Source organism: Dendronephthya gigantea, unplaced genomic scaffold, assembly GCF_004324835.1.
Source record: "Dendronephthya gigantea isolate DGI-Jeju-01 unplaced genomic scaffold, DenGig_1.0 000106F, whole genome shotgun sequence".
Taxonomy (NCBI): Eukaryota; Metazoa; Cnidaria; class Anthozoa; order Malacalcyonacea; family Nephtheidae; genus Dendronephthya; species Dendronephthya gigantea.
This window is the reverse complement of record NW_021163116.1, coordinates 81,119-101,034: the sequence shown is the minus strand read 5'-3', so window position 1 is coordinate 101,034 and position 19,916 is coordinate 81,119. Positions and strand designations below refer to the sequence as shown.

The 19,916-nt window shown below is 36.7% G+C and overlaps 1 protein-coding gene across 1 annotated transcript; it reads right to left on the bottom strand.

Annotated features, from left to right (window-relative positions):
• Positions 1-1,419: 1,419 nt before the first annotated feature.
• LOC114534765 lies at positions 1,420-4,242 on the bottom strand. The gene is made up of 5 exons (XM_028556235.1): positions 3,926-4,242; positions 3,080-3,416; positions 2,647-2,919; positions 2,094-2,295; positions 1,420-1,430 (listed from the first exon to the last, which is right to left on the bottom strand). Exons 1-5 carry the CDS (start codon positions 4,240-4,242, stop codon positions 1,420-1,422), a joined length of 1,140 nt encoding a protein of 379 aa, XP_028412036.1.
• Between the last annotated feature and the right edge of the window lie 15,674 nt (positions 4,243-19,916).

Genomic DNA, 19,916 nt, shown 5'->3' with positions numbered 1-19,916 from the left:
TTTACTCATTAGTGGGGAAGCTCTGCCACTTAATGGGTTAACCACAAAATCTGACAATCTCTCTAAACTATACTTATATGAACAACAATGATTTTTGGTTCATTTTCATTGATACAGTATGTAACTACAGTAGTTGCTTGAAACATGAATGCTAAGTCAATTTACCCTCAATTCTTATACTATATGTTACAAATGTTTGAAACAGGTTTTAAAATGTTATTGTATATTATGTAATAAGTTTATTATATTACAATACAAAACAAGTGAGGCTGTTGATGTCTGTTGTACTTATGAAATTAGACTGTGAATCAATGTTTTAATTTTTAATCAATGGTGTTTATTCTATCCATTGAATTTTCTACTTTCATATAGAGGGAAAATCCACATTATATCCACAGCAGATAAACAATCAGGCAGTTGACTCATATATAGATGCCCATAATTTGATATGTTCGCTCATCCAGTTGTGAACTTCACGGTAGTCAATGTCTCTGAAAAGTCGCCCATCAAAACGTGGGAATGAAGCATGCCCTTCTCTCCCTTCTGTGAAGTGAAATACCTTTTCAGCAACAAGGTCATCTACAATTTGCCTGACACTCTCTTTCTGATCTGGCACAGATCGTCGCCCAATCCGTCCACAATATTGGCAGTCTGCATTCACAGATTCCATAATGGCTTCAAGTGGTTCTAATGCATGAGCCACTCTGGCAGCATTTGTCTTGTTGATATTTGCACCTAGGGATCTCTAAAAGGTCTTAAGAACCTTGTTTTGTTGCTCTTTCTTAAGGTCAAGTGAAATATTGTTTCCTCTACCGCCATACTTATTGTAGAACCTGTTCCATTTCAATCTATGAGCATCAAATTCAGGGAGTATAGCAACAATCTTTAGAAGGTGAAGCATGACAACGTAAGCATACTTTGTGTGTTTTTCACTGTGGTAGAGTAACAAAGCAAGCTTGTAAAGATCAAATAGGTGTTCGCCATCTCCTTCCCGGATAGTGTCATTAAAATCTCTTAACATCAAGCCAAAGATGAGCTTTGACCGATGATAATTTAATTTATAATCGGACTTTGGTATGGTCTCATTGCCATCATGGACTTCTTCATTATCTAGTTCAAACTCCCCATGTTTGTCTCTCAAGTGTCGGTAATACACAAAATAATGAACAGTGATATAAAATAATAATGCAATATATAGAAACATTCTGCTTGTCATAATATACAGTACCTGTAGGTACATGTACATGCAAGTGCTTTCCTATATGCAACTACTGTACAGTATATTGTAACCAATTTCTTTGTACCTGTTTTGGGCTGTTTTTGTACTAAACACATATCCACACCCTGCTGCACAATTATAATAACCAAATTCATCCTGATCAGATGCAGTGGACTCATTGAATTTTGTTCCATGTACATCTATTTCATGTCTTGAAAAAAAAAATTCAAGAGAATAACAGTGATAGAAAGTTTTTAAAATAATTAATCCTGTAATTATTATATTATGATATACAGTGAATTAATGGTATTTCTTACTTTACTCTCCGTGAGTGTTGGCTGTATATCTTGCCACAATCATGTTGTCTGCAATGAAATGGACCGCTTAAGGCTTTTTGCAGATCATCAGCTTTTTGAGCAACATTCATTATTTCTCCAGAGCCAAAGAGGTGGGTTGTCACTGCTCACAAATCTGAAGCAGCCAATGAGATTTAGCATCTCTTGAAATTGTCTCATCAGGAAGATCATATGATGGACTTGCTAAGAAATAAAAATTGTACAACAAAACATTGAATTATATATACATTAACTTATAATTTTTTTCTCACACATCATTAAATCAGGTGCACAATGAACATTGGCTTGAATTAATTTCCTGAATACATATTGTTACAAGCTTTTCATCTAAGAACATCCAGGCACTATTCTATTACTATCCACACCGGTAGTAGTTTACTTTAACATCAATACTGCACACTGAATACAATCATTGTTAAAACAGGTGCCATTCCTGATGCAATTATCCAGAAATAAGGACCATATTACACCCTAAAAATTTGCAGTTAGTAAGTACAAATGCAGTAATTAGTACTCACATTCCATGGTAACCATATCTGACATTTCCATGAATGCAGCACATATATGGGCCTCCACCTCTCTGTCATTGAACTCTTTGTACTCATTGTACTTGTTCTCAATGCCTTGAGCAGCAGTTGTCTTCCCTGTTCTGTTCAGACTTGAACGTGTTGTGCCTAATTCACCTGCAGAGCTGTGTTTCACAAATCTATCAAATTCAATCTATATTATACAAAGAAAGGTCGATGCACCCTTAGTTTTTTACTTATTTAACACCAGACGATTTTACTTGTCATTGGGGAAGCTCTGCCAATTCATGGATTAAAATTGCACATCATTTGTCAAAGAATATGCCCAAAATTCTAAAGAATTTTAAATAAAAAATATTAAATTCTTTAGGCTATGTTGACAATGTGACAGGTTGGATAGTAAGTTTGATAATACACAGTGTTATTTTAAACTTTTGCTCCAATTTGGGTGGGGGTTTTTGCTAGTACTGCAATTTTTTATAAATTACAATTAATACAAAAAAAATCTTCCCCCTCCATAAATATACACCAATTATTGTATTACCTTGTACAATGTGACCTTTGCATGCCAATCAGCAAATTCTGCACAAATACCCTCCAATCGATCAAACTTGTTGTCACCAACTCTGTAAGTCCACTGAACGTTCCTAGCCCGTTCTTCAAAAAGTTGATCACCGTGCATAGCAACTGGTCTAATTATTTCTTTATTCCCTATATTATTGACAATTGTTGGTACATATCGTTCTTGGTTAGAAATCATGAGTTGTGCCATTTCCCCAGATATGTTTGCATTCACAAACTCCAAGTCAAGAGAGCACTACAACAAATAAGAATCTATAAGTCTATCATATTTCAATGTGATGTTAAACTATAGCACTATATCCTTTTAATTAATAAATATAAAATACCGGTATACAATTTTCTGCATATACATGTACTGTATAATTCTGCATTAGCTATGAAACAACATTACTTACAATTTCAGACTTCTGTGCCATCTCAGTTGAGTATTTATGAAGAATGTGCCATAATGCGTGGTTGTTGAGGAACTGAAATTCTTTTAGGTATGTGGTAACAACTCGGCTTACAAGCACAGCCCATCGCTTTTGCAGTCGTAAACAAGTAGCTTCATCTGGAAGCAGGCTTGAAAGCTGGACTTTATTAGCTGGCTTCTGACTTCGGGTTGTCTCCAATGTTCGATCTACAACTCTATCTTTGATGCCATACTGGTGGGTCCAGTGGATGGACTGGTTATGGTGGGATTTGCTTTGCACTCTAGCATGGACTTCAAAGTCTAGATTGTCACCAACAATCCTTTAAATCAAAACCCAAAATGCCTGTTATCTATAATATTAATATCATACAAAATATGTGATATTTGTTTCCATTATGTCAGGGGGGGTAGGGGGTGGGAGGTGATCCCACAAAACCCTTTTGAAAATGTACTTGGCCTTGGTTATTGAATCTGAGTTGAGATACATACAGGATTTAGAGTCCAGCTTTATTACCTTGTTACTGGTGACATAAACATATAAATTTAGATCTTTCATATTAACTAATAGAACTCTATGATTTTGTAGTATGCCATCTGCAACAAGATAATGAACTCTGAACCCAATATCCCAAATAATGAAAACTATGTTCTATATAGCCAGAGCAGACAACTTTTTGGAATGGTTTATTTCTTCAGAGGGGGGGTCGGAGGTTGGGGTGTAAATACTCTGGTATGAGTACAGCAATATGATTGTGTACTTTAATAGTGATAGTTGGACCAATTTGTGTATTTTTTTCTGATCAACAACCTACCATACAAATGCACTCACTTGTAATAAGGGATTTCTTGTCCTTTAAGCACATCCATTGCTGCCTTTAAAATGTCCTCAGTTGTCTGGCATTCATTCAACTGTTCCATTATAGGTGTAATAATTGACAAACAGTAACTGTATATGTCCTTGTTATAAAACGTGTATTGTTGCATTGATTCCTCATTCATATCTACAGTACGATTCAGTTCCATGTCATCCTCTGCCAATGGCGGCAGTTGTTTGGAAATAATTTCCTGTAGCAACATACAAGCAGACTCATTTTGTTGTACATCTCTTTTCCACATCTGCAGCTTTGCATCGTGTTCCTTCCCCATCTCCTTCTGGAGATTGATCATTCTCTGAGGAGACATGCATATTCCCAGCTTATTGAGCAGGACTGCTCCATCAAATGACACACCACTGTGACACAGCATGGTGCAGTGTAGCAAACCAATCACAGGGCAAGCTTTTGCCACGGTGCAACGCAATGCGGCACGGTGGCCTATTTTTGATTATGCAATAAGCGTGATAAACAATAAAGTTCGACACTTCTTGACTTCTAACTCGGATATAGTTTATACATAACACGTTAAATTGGTCTGTTCACTGCATCCTGGCTGATTCAGGCTGAATCAAATGCATTAATACATGAATCTGTCAAAATTTCTCAAAAGCAAATGTCAGCGAACATATTTCAGGGGAAATATCACTCTTCAGGCTACAACATGATGGAATTATTACTAAAGAAAGGCTTTGCTCGCTTGTGTTATACAATTCCAACGACAATTTTTAAACTGCTATTTCCCAAGAGACTAATACTGAAAATCTTTACTTAATGTCCTTGTAAGGTAAGACTTTTAGGTTTTAAATCGAACAATAGGCACTCTGCTTTATACAAAAAATGGCCAGACCGGTTCAGTTGTATTTCAGTAAGACAGATTACTGGTATTTTAAAGTGTTTCAAGAAGTATATCGTTATTTACATCTGCCTAGCACGAGAAATGTAGTTTCACCGCTGTATTCTTAACAAAATACTCAATTTCAATTTAAAGTATGACCAGTCTAACCTTTTTGGCCGCTTAATGGAAGCGCCCTATGATACAAATTTGCATTTACGCTGTAGTCTGTGAATTATTTGTGTATGCAAAATTCACGTTATGTTAATGAAATATTGGTAAATATACCTTACCCAAGATTTTGAAAATGGTTTTGTGAAAGTACAGGGATTGTTTCGGAGGGTCCATCATAGCCCATTCACCCCACCAACACACCCCCCCCCCTGGGGAAATTTTTAGTCCTATATTACACGGTCAGATTTTCGGCTGGGTCCGTGCCTGCATTCTGCTGGCGAGCCACCGACAAATTTTAATTCACCTCAAACGGTTTTATATAATAATATGATACATTTGATACTAGATTAATTGCCAAATAATATAAACTGCCAAAAAACACAAGAGACTAAAGTTAATCATTTGTCTGATACTATATAATCACAATATAAACATAATTGTGTAGCCTAATAACATTAATTGCATGAAAAAAGATATCAAAATTCGTATCATGTAACATTTTAGTGTATTAAAAAGGTTTGGGTAAATGAAGCTGTCTGTGGCATGATGAGAGAGTCACAGATCTATCATGACCATGCATGTTCATAGCTCTGCTTTCTTCTTCTGTAAATACTTAATCTTTATAGATAATATATTGCCCAGGGCATTTTCTTTTTCAGTTAGGGAAATGTCTACCTTTTTGTTTCGAGTAATAGCTTATTACCTAATATTGACTGGCTATATATTAATAATAACCGATAAATCTATGCTTGTTATCAGATGTCTACGAAACTATTCGAGGTTTTGTGTAACTGGCTCAACAGACACCCCTGTGCATGGAAGAGGACAAGGTGGTACCAAAAAAAATGGTAGGTATGTTGAGTCAGATCAAGAGTGGGAAGATTTACAGCCAGAAGTCACACAAGAAAAGGTAAAAGTTTGTGTTCTTGCTAGTAGTGTGTTTTTTCCCCGAGCCAGTGCGGAGCACCGTGCGAGGGTACTAATTCCGCTCGGATATTTACACCCAAGGTGTGCAAAGGCGAAATCAAAGTTGTCCACCATTATGCAATGGACCTCACACCATGGACGGTCTTCTAGGTTATGCGCATGCGCCAGTGTACTAAGCTCTTGATTGGTCGAGACAAATATTTGTATTCTTAAACATGCATAACTGTCATTTCGCAAAATTTTGAAGAAACTTTTAAATATATTTTCATATTATTTATATTTTCATAAATATGGAATATATATATTTTTTAATTACATCAGAAGGAAACTCAAATCAGTTGAATGTGGTCAGGTTTACGGTTTAACAAAAAAAAACAAGACTAAATTTTCTACTGAATTCACCGTGTATGATGAAATCGGAAGATTTTACACTTGAAAATAACCTGGCACAGGTATTTCGTGGTAAACACAACTTTAGTATTCTCAAACGTATTTCACTACAAATCTGAATGTGTAATATGATAGGCGACATTATAATTTCATTTAAAAACTCAACTTTTTCAAAATATTCGCGTGCAAAAACCAGTCGAAGCGTAAACATAAAACTTCGGAAGTCGTATGAGACGTCTGATGTTATATTTCATAGTAATTAATGATTAAAATAATTTACTATAACACTGACTATAGATGAGTAACAGAAAATGGTTAGAATCTTGTCGTATTTTTGCCTTTTTTTTCACAAAAATATGAGGGTAAACTTTGATTCTTTGAAAATATACGGCCGTTGCGATGTTGGTTGCGAGTTGCTATGACTACAGTACTTCCGCTTCCAGAAATATATTCCATTCTTCGCTTCTCACATACCAACAATACCAAGTACCCTCCAAACTCTCCAACCCACACAAAATTTTCCAACTATCATGTTACCATCCCTATGCTTAACTCAATTGGCTTAACCGAGGCGAGGGGTTGCTGCATGCATGTATTTCTAGTAAATTTAATAAACTGTTTTCGTGTTTGTCATTCCGAAACAAATGCATTAAAATTCAACAACAGAAGTCAATATTTTTACACTATGGTTCTGGTAGTATATATCAGATAGACTGAGACACTAATAAATTAATGTTTTTATAGGCTTAAAAACGACGAAAGAAGAATTCAACCAGATCCTCAGATAGCCCATCGAGAATTACTGAATAGGAAGCTCTGAAGGGTAAATACAATTTAACAAAACAAAAGGTATGTTTTTGGAAGTTGTGCTTTTGATCTTAATGTCTGTGTAGATGAGAAAAAGCACACATCACCATTATTTGGGAAATTTTTGTCAGCTTTTATTATCAATCAAAGTTGATGAATATTTAGATATGTGCCTGACTAAGTTACCAATTCAATGTTATTTTTTCCTAACTCACAAAAAGGTTAAAAATATATTTGTAGGTGCCCTTATGTCCCAGTATCTCTATAACAAAGAGTCAGCAGAAGGTATTAAAAGGAAAAGCCAATCTAAAGGATTTTGTTTATGCGACTATGGGCATGTTGTGGAGCCAGGAGGTTCGTCCACACGCTCCATGACAGGAAACACCTCCAATGCTTTCAAGGAGAAGGATGCCAAGCCACAACTAGACCAGGAAAAAGTCAATAGCATATGCGGTAAGCTAATAACTTTTTTACTTAGCTAAATATATATTGTATGCTATCCCATCCTTGCATTATTAAATAATTTTCCAATCATATTCCTTAATGTAGAGTATGCTTCAAAAAGATATGGTTATCTTGCATCTGAAGTGCGCCAAGTAATGATGCAGAGAATTGGTAATATTGTAAAGGGTTGAGAACGCTAAAAAGAAGTCCTGTAAAAAATTATGAACTGAGCTACTGGTCAGACAAACATTTTAAAAAGATCTAACGTATAAAGTAAAATACACATGTGCCACTGTTCCTAATATATATCTTTTTATTCTTGAAGTGATTTTCATCTTTGGTGTTTTCTCGTAGCTAGACATAATATATTGGTAATATTGCACAGAAGAGTAAATAGCATCTCTTAATTGTGCAATATTACAAAATTGCATGTTCTGTAGAATATGCTACTGTATGTAGCATATCTTATATCCAATAGCATTTTACAGCATCTTCTATAGGATATTCTATAGAATCTTCTATAGCATCTTCTATAGAATCTTCCATAGCATCTTCTATAGAATCTTCTATTGAATGTTCCATAGAATATCCTATAGAATATCCTATAGAATATTCTATAGAATTAGTGCCAAAATCTTTTAGAATATTTTATAGGATATTCTATAGAATATTTCTATAAAATATTTCAATAGAATATTCTATAGAATATTTTCATGATGGAAACAATGGCAGACCTTGGTATAAGACTGAAATCAAGAACATGTTTTGAAATCCTGACGTTGCCAAAAAATTACCAATCTTATGCCCAATTTTCTGAAAGTCTTGATTTTTATATGCACAATCCCAGTGTGTGGAATTTTAGTGACGATGATTAAAACAATAGTAAATAATCTCTTGAGGGTTAAATCTTAGAATGAACGTATGATTTATATTTTTGAACATGATCCAATGACACTTGATCTATAATACTTATAGTGTCTTTTATGTGCAATGATTGTTGTGTTGAAATTTCTTATGCACATTGTTTATCCATTGATGTTTTTAAAATTTCAACATTAGCCAAGGAATTGCATTAGTTTAGATGTTAAATATCTTCATGTCATATTCTGTCTTTTCCGATGCACATTTAAAAGCGTATTTTCTTAATAGTCCAAAGTAACAAGTCTATATATTAGGAAGATAGATAGAGAAGATATTATTAAAAAGTATTCAGTGTACATGTAACTAGCTATGTTATGTTTGACAGCTATATTATGTGACCGAAAAACACATTTAACGTCTGAGCTAAGTCATAAAGCCAGGCTAAGTGAACGTTTATTGGGTTGGTTATAACATTGTTTACTTTGCTCTGTTTGTATAGTAGAAATTGCAGTAACAAATTCTCAAATAGTTTGACTGATACATGCAGCACAAGCGCAGACTGTCAATCACTAATCAAATCTAAGCCAGTAGTACCTGTCAAGACCTCTTTAAACAAGGTTACATGATTAAGCTAGCCATCAATGGCGAAAAAATGCGCTCGCATTAAAGTTATTTGTTGATATACAATTCAAATTTGCTTAGATAAGTTGAACGTTTTTAATTGCGCCAGAAAATTCGTCATGACAGCATTAATTGCCCAAATGTAAGAGACTTGCAATACTTAAATTGAAAATTTGCGAAATGATTAAAAGTTCAGTTTTATTATGTTCTATAAACATGCTTCATTCAAACCAAATTATAGCCAAAAGCTTAAAGAAATTTCAACCCCAGTGAAAGCGATGCGTCATGCATGTGAGTGTCCTAATTACCATGCAAATGAAAATTCCAATGTACTGTCACCGATATGTCTGTGACCGTTATAATCATCCTTCTAAACTTATATTAAACATATCTCTCGTCTCAAACAGCATTAATATGATGTAGCAAGTTAACATACATAGAACATGCCTCTTGTTCATTAGCAGGCATCTTGTAATTGTTGTCTTCCATGATCATGTTGGCGAGCTCTGCAAAATTGTAGTCACATCCCATTGTAGGCCTTTCTTTAGCATAACCTTCAGCAATGTCTAGATCATCAACATCAATGTTCAAAAGATAGTCTCTTGTGTCAAACTGTCCTGGAAGATGGTATAGCAGGCCCAGTTTACCTGGGGGTGATTCCCTGTTGTTTGAAGGGCGAATTCGGTGCGCATTCCAGCGCTTAGCAACATTGTTCAGTTCCTTCTGGATTAAATGCATGAAACAGAAGCGAAGACATCCACCTTGTATTGTGTCGCTATTGTTGAAAATTCCTTTATTAGACTATGGGCCCTCATGCGCCAGACTGCATTCCATAATTTTTGCCCGCCGGATATTTATGCCCGCATAACTGTCTGTACGCCAGTTAACGCCATGTTTGTCCCAGGAAATGCATTGAGATATTTATACATGGCTGCTACTATAAGTTTTTTCCCATACCCTTTAATAAAGCTATATTTAAGTTCAATATAATTAAATTTATAATAAACTAATAAGCTGTAAGATAAACTAATATCAACCACGTAAATAACAATTGTTTACCACATTTAGGAATATGCTATGTTGACTTTCTGCAACCTAATGACACATTCATGTGTGTAGACAGTTTGCTATAGGTTTGCAATGTTTCATAAATTATTTTATTTGCGTAAATTACTGTAGAAATGGCAGTTTTGCTTTGTTTTGCTCAAGCCTGTTCAGCACTTTACTTTTTTTGAACGGGTTGTTATCGCCGAGAATTGGAAGTGCATGCTTCTTTAGACCTTTCTTTTTATCTCCATTGAGATATAAGTGTGACACTTCTTTAACCATTCTCTCACATTGGAGAACATTGGTCAGGCTCCAGTCTAGTTTAGTTCTTAGAGATAAATTATTGTTGTCTTGACCACCATCTTTCTGCTGCGACTTCATAACAGAATAATAAGATTCAACAACCGATTCTGGCCCCCCTTTAGCTAGGGCTATATCAACCAGCAGGCAAACTTCTTTCCCAAATAACATGTAAACTTCTTCATCACTGTAAATAGACTTGTATATGGCTGTTTCGTCAAGCTGTACCACATACTCTTTTTCATTGTCACAAAAAGTCATTTTAAAGTGCACATCAAGCGTGGGTGATTTTGTTTCAGATACAGATAAGAAAAATGACTGAAGCACAGAGGCATTAGATGGAACTTCGGTAGCTAAAAATTTCTTCTCTGTTGTCAAAAGAAACCATTTCAGCATGATATCTTTTTTCTCCCATAACAGATACTTAAACACCTGTTTCATTTTGCAATAGATGACATGACTTAAGTCTGGTTCCATTTCAAGACGACCATTTACTAAGGCGGTTTGAAGATGTTTGAGTTTGCTGACGTGTGCCACAAACTTCTTGAAATCTTCATTTCCAAATTGCTCTAGTTGAACTTCGTTAATAACGGGCTTTCCTCTTTGACGCAGTCATTGGCAGTCCTCTTCATCTCGTGCTACCCAATTATCATTTTCTTCATCTTGGTCATATTTCTCCCAACCATCAACCAATTTTTGACCCTTGAATTCTTTTTTGATCAGAATGTCTTCAATATTTTTGGAAAGATTTTTCAAGGATTCATGTGGGCATGTAATGTCGACTTTCTCAATAGAGCTTTAGCCTAAGCTACCATAAGCAGATTTTCCAGCATGGTCTGTCAAGTCCTTGAACTTTGACCATCAGTTTGATAAGCATTTCCATAGCATCTGTGACTGGGCACAAATCAATTGCAAAATCATCACCCAGGATCTTGATACTCCTTCATCTCACAGTAACCAAACTGACGAAAAGCCTCGGCACAAACTGCAAAACCACTAATAATATTTTGTAACTGTTGGTACTGTGAGGACCAAAATCTGTTGGTATAATTGCCTTGGGTCATCTTTAGTTGAATATGTTTCTCTTGGGCAATAGCGATGGCGGTACTAAACATCTTACCTCGACCGAACATTGCGTGAATGTTTTTGGAACGGTTGATTAATCTTTTCAAAAGCGTTGAAGATGATCCTAATTTATCATCTCCTAAGTCTAAAATGGCAAGATTGATCCAGTGAGATGGATCCCATATCACAGCCGTAAATTCGGGATCAATATCTACGTTTAGGACTTTGTGTAGCGTATTGCCAAATTCTTTCACCTAATACTGTCCGTCACATGCAGTGCCTTGCCAAGTTGATCTAATTCTGGAAAGTCTGCATATATGTAGCATGCCATTAGGTAACAGTTACAGCAGGTAACAAATTATTTTCATGTTAAGAACAAATGAGAGTAGATTTGTTTACAAGTCTCAATGTTGGTATTTAAATTTTGTTCATATGTTCAAGTTAACTAATTAAGTATTTATAACTTAGACTGTTCATATTTTACAACCATGGTGCAACTGTTTTAATTTTTACAACTGTGTTCATTTTATCATGTACTGTTTTAAAAAACACTTATCATGAACAGTGCTTTGTTTTGTATATTTACACAAAATATTCTTGTATATTGGGTGGGTCAATGCCAAAGTATTTGGCTGTTGATGTGCCATATAGGCATGACCGTGCATTTTCCATAAGAGCACACACCATATACATCTTCCCAACTGCACTTAAACGTACTTTAAAATTTTTTTTAAAGTCCATAAATTTGAAGTAATTGACTATATCGCCAAATACCCATTCGACTGCAATTCTTACTTGGCTCATAGATTTGTTCCACTGCTGCTGTTCTTCTGTAAGCACAGCCCCTTTGAAAGGTCCCAGTAATTGTGGTCTGAGAGGGAGGAGGTACACCTTTCTGGTGTATAACTGCGGCAAAAGATTCCAAATTTTCTGGTTGCAACCAGCCCTGGTCAAAATTTGTGAGCAAATGGTGCCATCGTTCATGAATTATATTCAGAACTTGATTCGATATCATACACAACTGAGGTTCAGGTCTGGCAAATCTATGGATCATATCTACATATCTGCAAGGATATGCAAACCTCTTCAGGAAAATACACAGCCCCTCAATTTTATCGACTTTTAGGCCATTATAACATTTTATTTCAATGGGCAATTCCAGTATATCTGCCAGGTTATAAACATCATTTCGGAAGAAACGAAACTCTGCTAAACATTCATCATCTGTCATTTTATCTATATCGAAGCTAAAATAACGCCAATATGGTACTCTTGGGCTCTTTGGCTTAGTTGCATCATACAACAGAGCAAATTCCTCATCATTTATACCGTTTAAAGCCTAAGCGAATACCGTAATTTCTCGAAGACTAGGCATTTTAGAATTTTATAAATTGTGTTTTTTTGTTCCAAATTTCCCGCCTTTTTTGCAAAAAACGCAATCACGAATAACAGGACGACGGCAACCCGAACGCCGACGGGAGTTTCTTGTCTAATAAGGTTGCCGTTGCCGTTGTCGTAGTGCCAGCATAAGGTCTTTGATTTAATCACGCGAACGGCAATTCTGATCAGATTTTGAGTGACCTGTTCTCCTCTTTCCTGTTGTTTTTTCATGACTGCTTCATGTTGCAGAGCATCATAGTGTAATTGTGAATGTTCTCCACTACATGATAAATACTGCTTGATGCTGTGCTTTATATGGTACCAGTATGCGTTCCATCCAGTAATAAGTAATTCTGAATTACCTTCCAATAAAATCAGTCCGGATGAAATAGAGCCAGAGTACTTACCAATGCCTTTGAGGGCAACTTTTTGCAAGTCTTGTTGAGCTTTTATATTCATTCTTGATTTTAAAAGACTGTAACAGGTCTCATAACGTAAAACAGATGGAGTTTTTTCTTCCAAATTACCAGCGTAAAATCCAATCCTGGTTTTTTCGGTTAGATCAACAATGTTCTTTAGATTTTCTCAGTCTATATGTTTACTCTTGGTCTCAGCAACACATATTGCAGGCGCTGGTGTTCTTGCGACACTGGAACTGGAAGCTGTTATTTTCACACTTTTCACTGCGGTGAATAATTCATCCATTTTCGTATGAAGACTATGGACTTCGTCTTTTAAAGAGGAATCAGATGACGCAGAAAAAGCTCCTTCAGCAACAGTACTCTTATTTTGTGAGATTTCACCAGCGGTTTCAGATTTGTTCATACAACTTAAGTTCGTGCATTTTTCGAGATTAGGTCGTCCAGTTTCGCTTTCAAACTTTAGCGATGACTAAAATTGAAGAAAAAAGTGAAGATCAAAAACTTGGATGTATTTGTTTTCAGTTTATGATAGCAATGAAAATTTGAGTGTTGCAGTAATTCAAGCAAGATATATATTTATTATAATATGATGTCATCATGTAGTGTCAAGCAGATTGAAATGTTATTGTTAAGTCAGGATGTAAAGTGTTGCTTTGGATGTTAATTATTTGCTATGATATAACAATCAGAACACTTCATATTATATGTTCTACCTGATAACCTGATTCTTGCTGCTGGGACAGCTGGGTTAGATTGTATTGTGTTGTAATTAGTTTCTGCTTCATATTGTCTTTTTGTCCCATGCCTGCATCTTCCTTTTTTGTAAAACGGAATATCTCTCACGCGCATGCTCTACTTCCTTTCCAGAGCACTCCCAGTTCACAATTGCAACATTTATAGTTTCTCCTAAATGTCACCTTTAAATATGTCATTGTTTCGTGCTATTGTCGCGACGTGACATAACATAAACGTCGGGGTCCTTGCCATCTTTGAAACAGTTCAAACAAATACATCGTTTCTCTTTTTCAAACTGACGGATTGGTTTATTAGCAGGTTGAGGTTTTTTATGTTTGAGTGTGTGTGTGCCTGTATTTGGAGGGTATTTAATGGCCCAGTCCAGTGTCTTTTTAATAGGAGGCTCGTTGTTCGTTTGCTCAGAACAATTATTGTACACCACAGCAGATCCGTAACCTTCATCATCATTATTTTTACTAGCTTCTGAACATATAACATGTACTGTTTTGTGACATATAGAACCTTTATGTGCCCCAGTACATTCAGGCTGACATACAGCACAGCAAAGAGGAATTTCAGCCATCTAGAAAAATATTAATAGCTCTGATTCCATAGAGTCTCTGTCTCTGATTTCATTTCCCAGTCCAAGTATTTGCACAACAGTGTGAACAACACTGCGTTGACAATTCTATATTAGGCAAGTTTCAGATGTTGAACTTTTCATGTGCCCAACCTAATGTTAATGAATTTGATTTGGCACATGAAAAGTTTGACGTCTGAAACTGGCTTTATATTACTATTTGTATGTCGCCTAAGTCGGAATATAAATGCAACTAATTCGCTAGTAGTCTTGTAGTATACACATAAAAATTTGACTTAAAAATGTATTGTATAGGACTATAGGTAATTAGATAAAACTAATTTACCCTATCACCCCTATGTATTTAAAGGGCCAAAAACTTGCAATTTACACATTTGTTTTGGTTAAAAGTGCGTTCATTTTACATTTCAAGAAACATTATTCAACTACCTGCGTTGTTTAACAACGGATGGCTTAATAATGCATGCAAATTTAAGGATTTATAAAAAGAATTCTCACCTTACCGTAGTCTGTAGTACGCTGACAGCCTGACAATACACATAACACATGACATAATAATAATGAAAATAATATTTAATAGTGCTTGTGTTTCCACTCGTAAAAAATATTTCCCGAAATTTCATTTTTGTCACTGTGTTCACAATTTACAAACTTCGCAAAACTTTCTGGAAGTTTCTTCAAACATTTCCTAAATTCCTAGACGATTGTGTGCTAGTTCTGAGTTCACAATATCAAAATTTTTGCCACTGGTATGGCGCCGGTCGCCGCAAGTGGCGAAAACCGTTAAATTTTCCCTGCCAAATAATATGTGGCATCCTAATAATACCATCTCTGCCCGCTGGAGATCTCTGGCGGGAAGCACGTTGAATGCAGTCTGGCTCCTGCGCATTAAGTCCTAGAAAGCAAATTTTGTGATCTCCAAACTGGCAGAGATTGAAATGTTTTTAATGTATTTAGTATTATTAATGCAAAAGAAAAACAAATGTTCCCATGCCCAATAAGTGTGTACTGGTGAGTAATTGGCCTTACCAACATTATGTGACTATGTTTTGCCATCCACTATTTTTGACTGTTAAACGTTTCTATATCGTTGATTGTTTTCGATAAAGATATAACTGACATTTATAAACGTATTTAAACTCAAGAGCATCAAAATTTAGCATTAAGGTAGACATTATTCAAAATATATTACAGTCACCACACACTATAAATACCTTTTCTGAATTTGATGCATCAAATTTACTTGAAAAGTCAACATGATTGAGAAGGCAAATTGAAAATGCATATAGCCACAATATAACAGTACAATATAAACAGGTCATAGTAGCGGCAGATATAATAAAACGTTCAAAATAATATAAGTCCTCCAGAAAGAACTCTTCTTCAAAATATTCTTCTTCATCATCATCTTCAAGTTCAAGTTCAACCTCACTGGTTTCTTCAATTTCATTATCGGGTAAACCTACACAAACGGGCAATTCTGAGTTTAGTTGCAAATGTATGTCGAGGAAAGTCTAGTATTAATTCATTATTAACATTGTTAACATTGCAATCATGAGTAACCTCTAATGAAAAATTCACTTACCAAGATTACAACAGTTCTTGCATGTGCAAAGTTTGGTACACAAGAACCCCAGTGCACTAACAAAGTCACACCCAGTGAAACAATGAAGACCGATGATAGCATTTGCAATTTCTTCTCCAAGGTGTTCTCTTACTGCATGTAGGTCGATCATGCGCACATTTTCATCCCTTCCTGTATAAAAATACAATTGGGAGCTCGCGACACTGGACGCTAATGCAACACCAATTACAAATACATCTGTGTCTGGACTTCTAATGAGGATACTGTTACCACAAGTGCTAGCAATATAACTTGCATGGAAGAACATTTGTGTGCCCGCCTCCTCATGCATGCAATTTGAAAGCTGTGGGACTTCTTGGACGTGAACAGCTCCACCCAACGGTGATAGTGAATGACATTCTGGGCCATGGGCCATGACTATTGAGACACCTTTCAAGACAGCAACATCAACCTTCCTCCATGTGTCAAACAGGAACTTCACTAAAGTCTCCTTGTTGTAGGTGTTTGCTAAATATTTCTTCCATTGCTTCGGGACAGGTTGATCAGCCTTTGATATTCGGATCTTTTAGGAACCACTTGTGGCCCTGTGCTTTGGTTCGGCATTCTTAATGCTTATAACTGGATAGCAATCTGTGACAAAGTGAATAACACATGAGCTTGTGTTGATTGCTAAATTCACCAACTGCTTCAAGATTTTTTCAAGGAGGCCCATATTCTGTGGCATATTCTTCGGACTGATCTGTTGCAGCATTGCCATTCCATTGACGACCCATATACCCTCTCTTGGGACCTCAACATAAGGAGGTACATCAGGTGCAGCTTCTAGCACATGTAATAGTTTTGCTTTGCTTGTCTTCACAAGACAGCCTTCAGAAGTAGCCAATGATAAGGGAAGGTGGCTCAAGCAATGACTGTATTTGTCGAACATCAATCTCACATACTCTACTGATGACCACAAGTCTGGACAGGAGCTCTTGATCATTTCTTATGGTAACCATCTTTCCCTTCATTGCGACGGCCTTTGGTCTCGTTGTATCTGCAAATGTTTTCAGCTTCTGCTTCTTGAGCTTCTCGTTAATACCAACCTCCCCTTGCAGACGTTCTTTGCAAAAAGCAATAAATGCCGCATCATCCTTCTTAAGGGAGGTTGGAGCAGATTTCTGGTGAAGCGATGATGCCAGAAGACAGATTGACAATATCAATAGCAGCAACGTCCGGATCACTGTCGAAGGGATTGATCATACTCGAGATGGTGTTTACTATGTAAACTGTATGTTTACTGAACGTCAAGTTGATCTCTTGCCATGCGACCCATTGTCAAGTCCTTACGGCTCGCGTTTTTCTGCCCTTTACCTGCCATGTCTTCTTTGCACTGCCTGGTGATGGCTGCTCAATCGTGATGAGCTCGTATCCAACGATTAGTGGCGCCTTTGCTGACAGTAAATCCTTTCATCCCTCCTTTGGTCTTAGAGTCTCTATTAGCTGTTTGCTCTATGGTCATGTCACAAGCCACTCGAGAGAAACCATGTACGTCTTGTCTTTGCACTGCGAAATTACCGTTTTGTAATTCTTTGTGTGCAAATAGATGGGTTGTTGCCAGGTTGTTCATCTCGAGCCAGTAGACTGGAAGATACCTGGAATAATTGGTTCTGTCATAACCAAACATCCAAGGAACGATAAGTAGGACAGCTGCAAGGTGGAGTGACCAATCACCTTCTCTTGTGGCTCGTATGAATAGCAGCACACTTTCCATTACTGCTTCTCGTTTGCACGAAAGTTTGATATGCTGCCATCATTGCTTGAAATTCCTCATCCTTCTGGTATTCTACATATTGATAAGTTGGAAATGAAGCATGCAAACATTCCACCTTCTCGTCATATATCTTAGCATCTTCTTTTGGAACTTTTTCACAAAACGCTTTCCATCTCAAGCTGTGCAGTGCTTCTGCCATGAGCTTATGACAACGAACACTTCGGTTGTAGTGGTGACCATTCATTACTCCATTTAGGGAAGTAGATGCCACAACACCAGACTCTATGAGGATGTCTTGCAGTCCTGCATCTCGAAACCTCTTACCAATGCAAGCTAAAGCGGTCATTGTGGTGTGAAATGCACCAAGTCTAATTACAATTTGACTTTGGAAAACGGGTGTTTGCCATCGTATCGTCTGCACCTTCGCGTAGATTGATTGATCTAAAACAACTGCAATTTCTGGTATTTGTAATCGGTCGGCAATTTCCACGCTACGTTGGAGGATAGTGTTGACTGTGTTTAGCTCGGTAGGGCTTGCATCCACTACTGGAAGATAACCGATGGTTGCTTTAGGGGGTTCATCTAACGTTAAGTGCTGATTAAAGCCAGTCCAGGAAAGTAAGGGAATACTTGAGGCAGCTTGTTTTGCAAGATAATAGGCAGCATCCCTGTCTTTGTGTGGCTGTAGTGATGCTGAATGACTCTCAAGTTGTAAGGCTACGTTCTCTGGAAAGGCGTCAGGAGATGACTTCTTGGCACCGTAAAATGAGATAATGTTCTTATCAGGTGGATGAAGAGAATGTTTTTAGTCTTCTTCTTGGGCAGACGCGTTGTTTCTACTACAAATGCACTTTCTACATGTTGGGTAGCAATCCCATTTGTGTTACGTGTCATTTGTGTTACCAATCCGATTTGTGTTACGTGTCATTTGTGTTACGTGTCCTTTTCCTGACAGGGTTTCCTCTCAGAAGTCATTATTGTCCCAGACGAGGGTAGTGTATACGTCACTTTGGATGCCATACGGAAGTCCTGTACTGCCTTGTTCAATTTCTTTTTGGGCCAATGCAGTGTCTTGTTTGAGTAGAAATGAATGAGAAACACAATGGCCCAAACCATTGATAATTCCAACAAGTTGTGCAGATCTAGTTAAATGCCTTACTGTCATGGCTAATGAGATTTGTTTTGGCATGACTTTCTTTCCTTTGCGGGCAAGGTATACTATATCTTGTGCAATGGCTAAAATGCTTCACTGTCTTGAGTGTCCTCAATGTCTGAACCGACTGCATCAATTAATGATTCATGAAGTATGGTTGACTCCTCAATTAACTGTCCACTAGACAAGTTGTCAACATACACAAAATCACTTTCATACTTGCAACTAGGTTGCTGGAAACACAACTGGGGGAATCTATTTACTAATCTCCTCTTAAGATTCCAAGTCTTGTAAGATGATCTTTGTCTTCTGTATCCCTCACAGTTTTGTCAAATAGTTGTTTAAGCTTGGTCAGCCGCAACACTTCTTTACCCCTAATTGTTTCTCTTAACGACTACAAGATCACAGAACTTATCAAACGACTGGGAATACAATTTTTCTTGTGCTCTCTCAGTATTCCCAACTCTAGAAAGAAATCTTGTGTACTCCCTATGGCAACTTATATGATATTTGAGTTCTATTGCAACAGTCCTTGTTTTCAATGTGGCATAAAATGGCATCATCATGTTTGAGTTGAGCTGCTTTAAGCAACTGTCCACCACCAATTAGCTCACACTGCACCAGGTGTTCATATGATCGCTTACCCGTATGCTTATCTGTGGAATGTTTTGGCTTTCTGCAAATAATGCTACTTTTCTTTGAAATGGGTTCTGATGTTGTCACTTCCTCTGTGACACCTGGTAATAGGTGACAACTTTTAAGTTTAGAATATTTAAACAAAATTATGACTGACCAGTAGTTTCTACGCCATTAAGCAACCCCAATCCTTACATGTGTCCTAACAAACA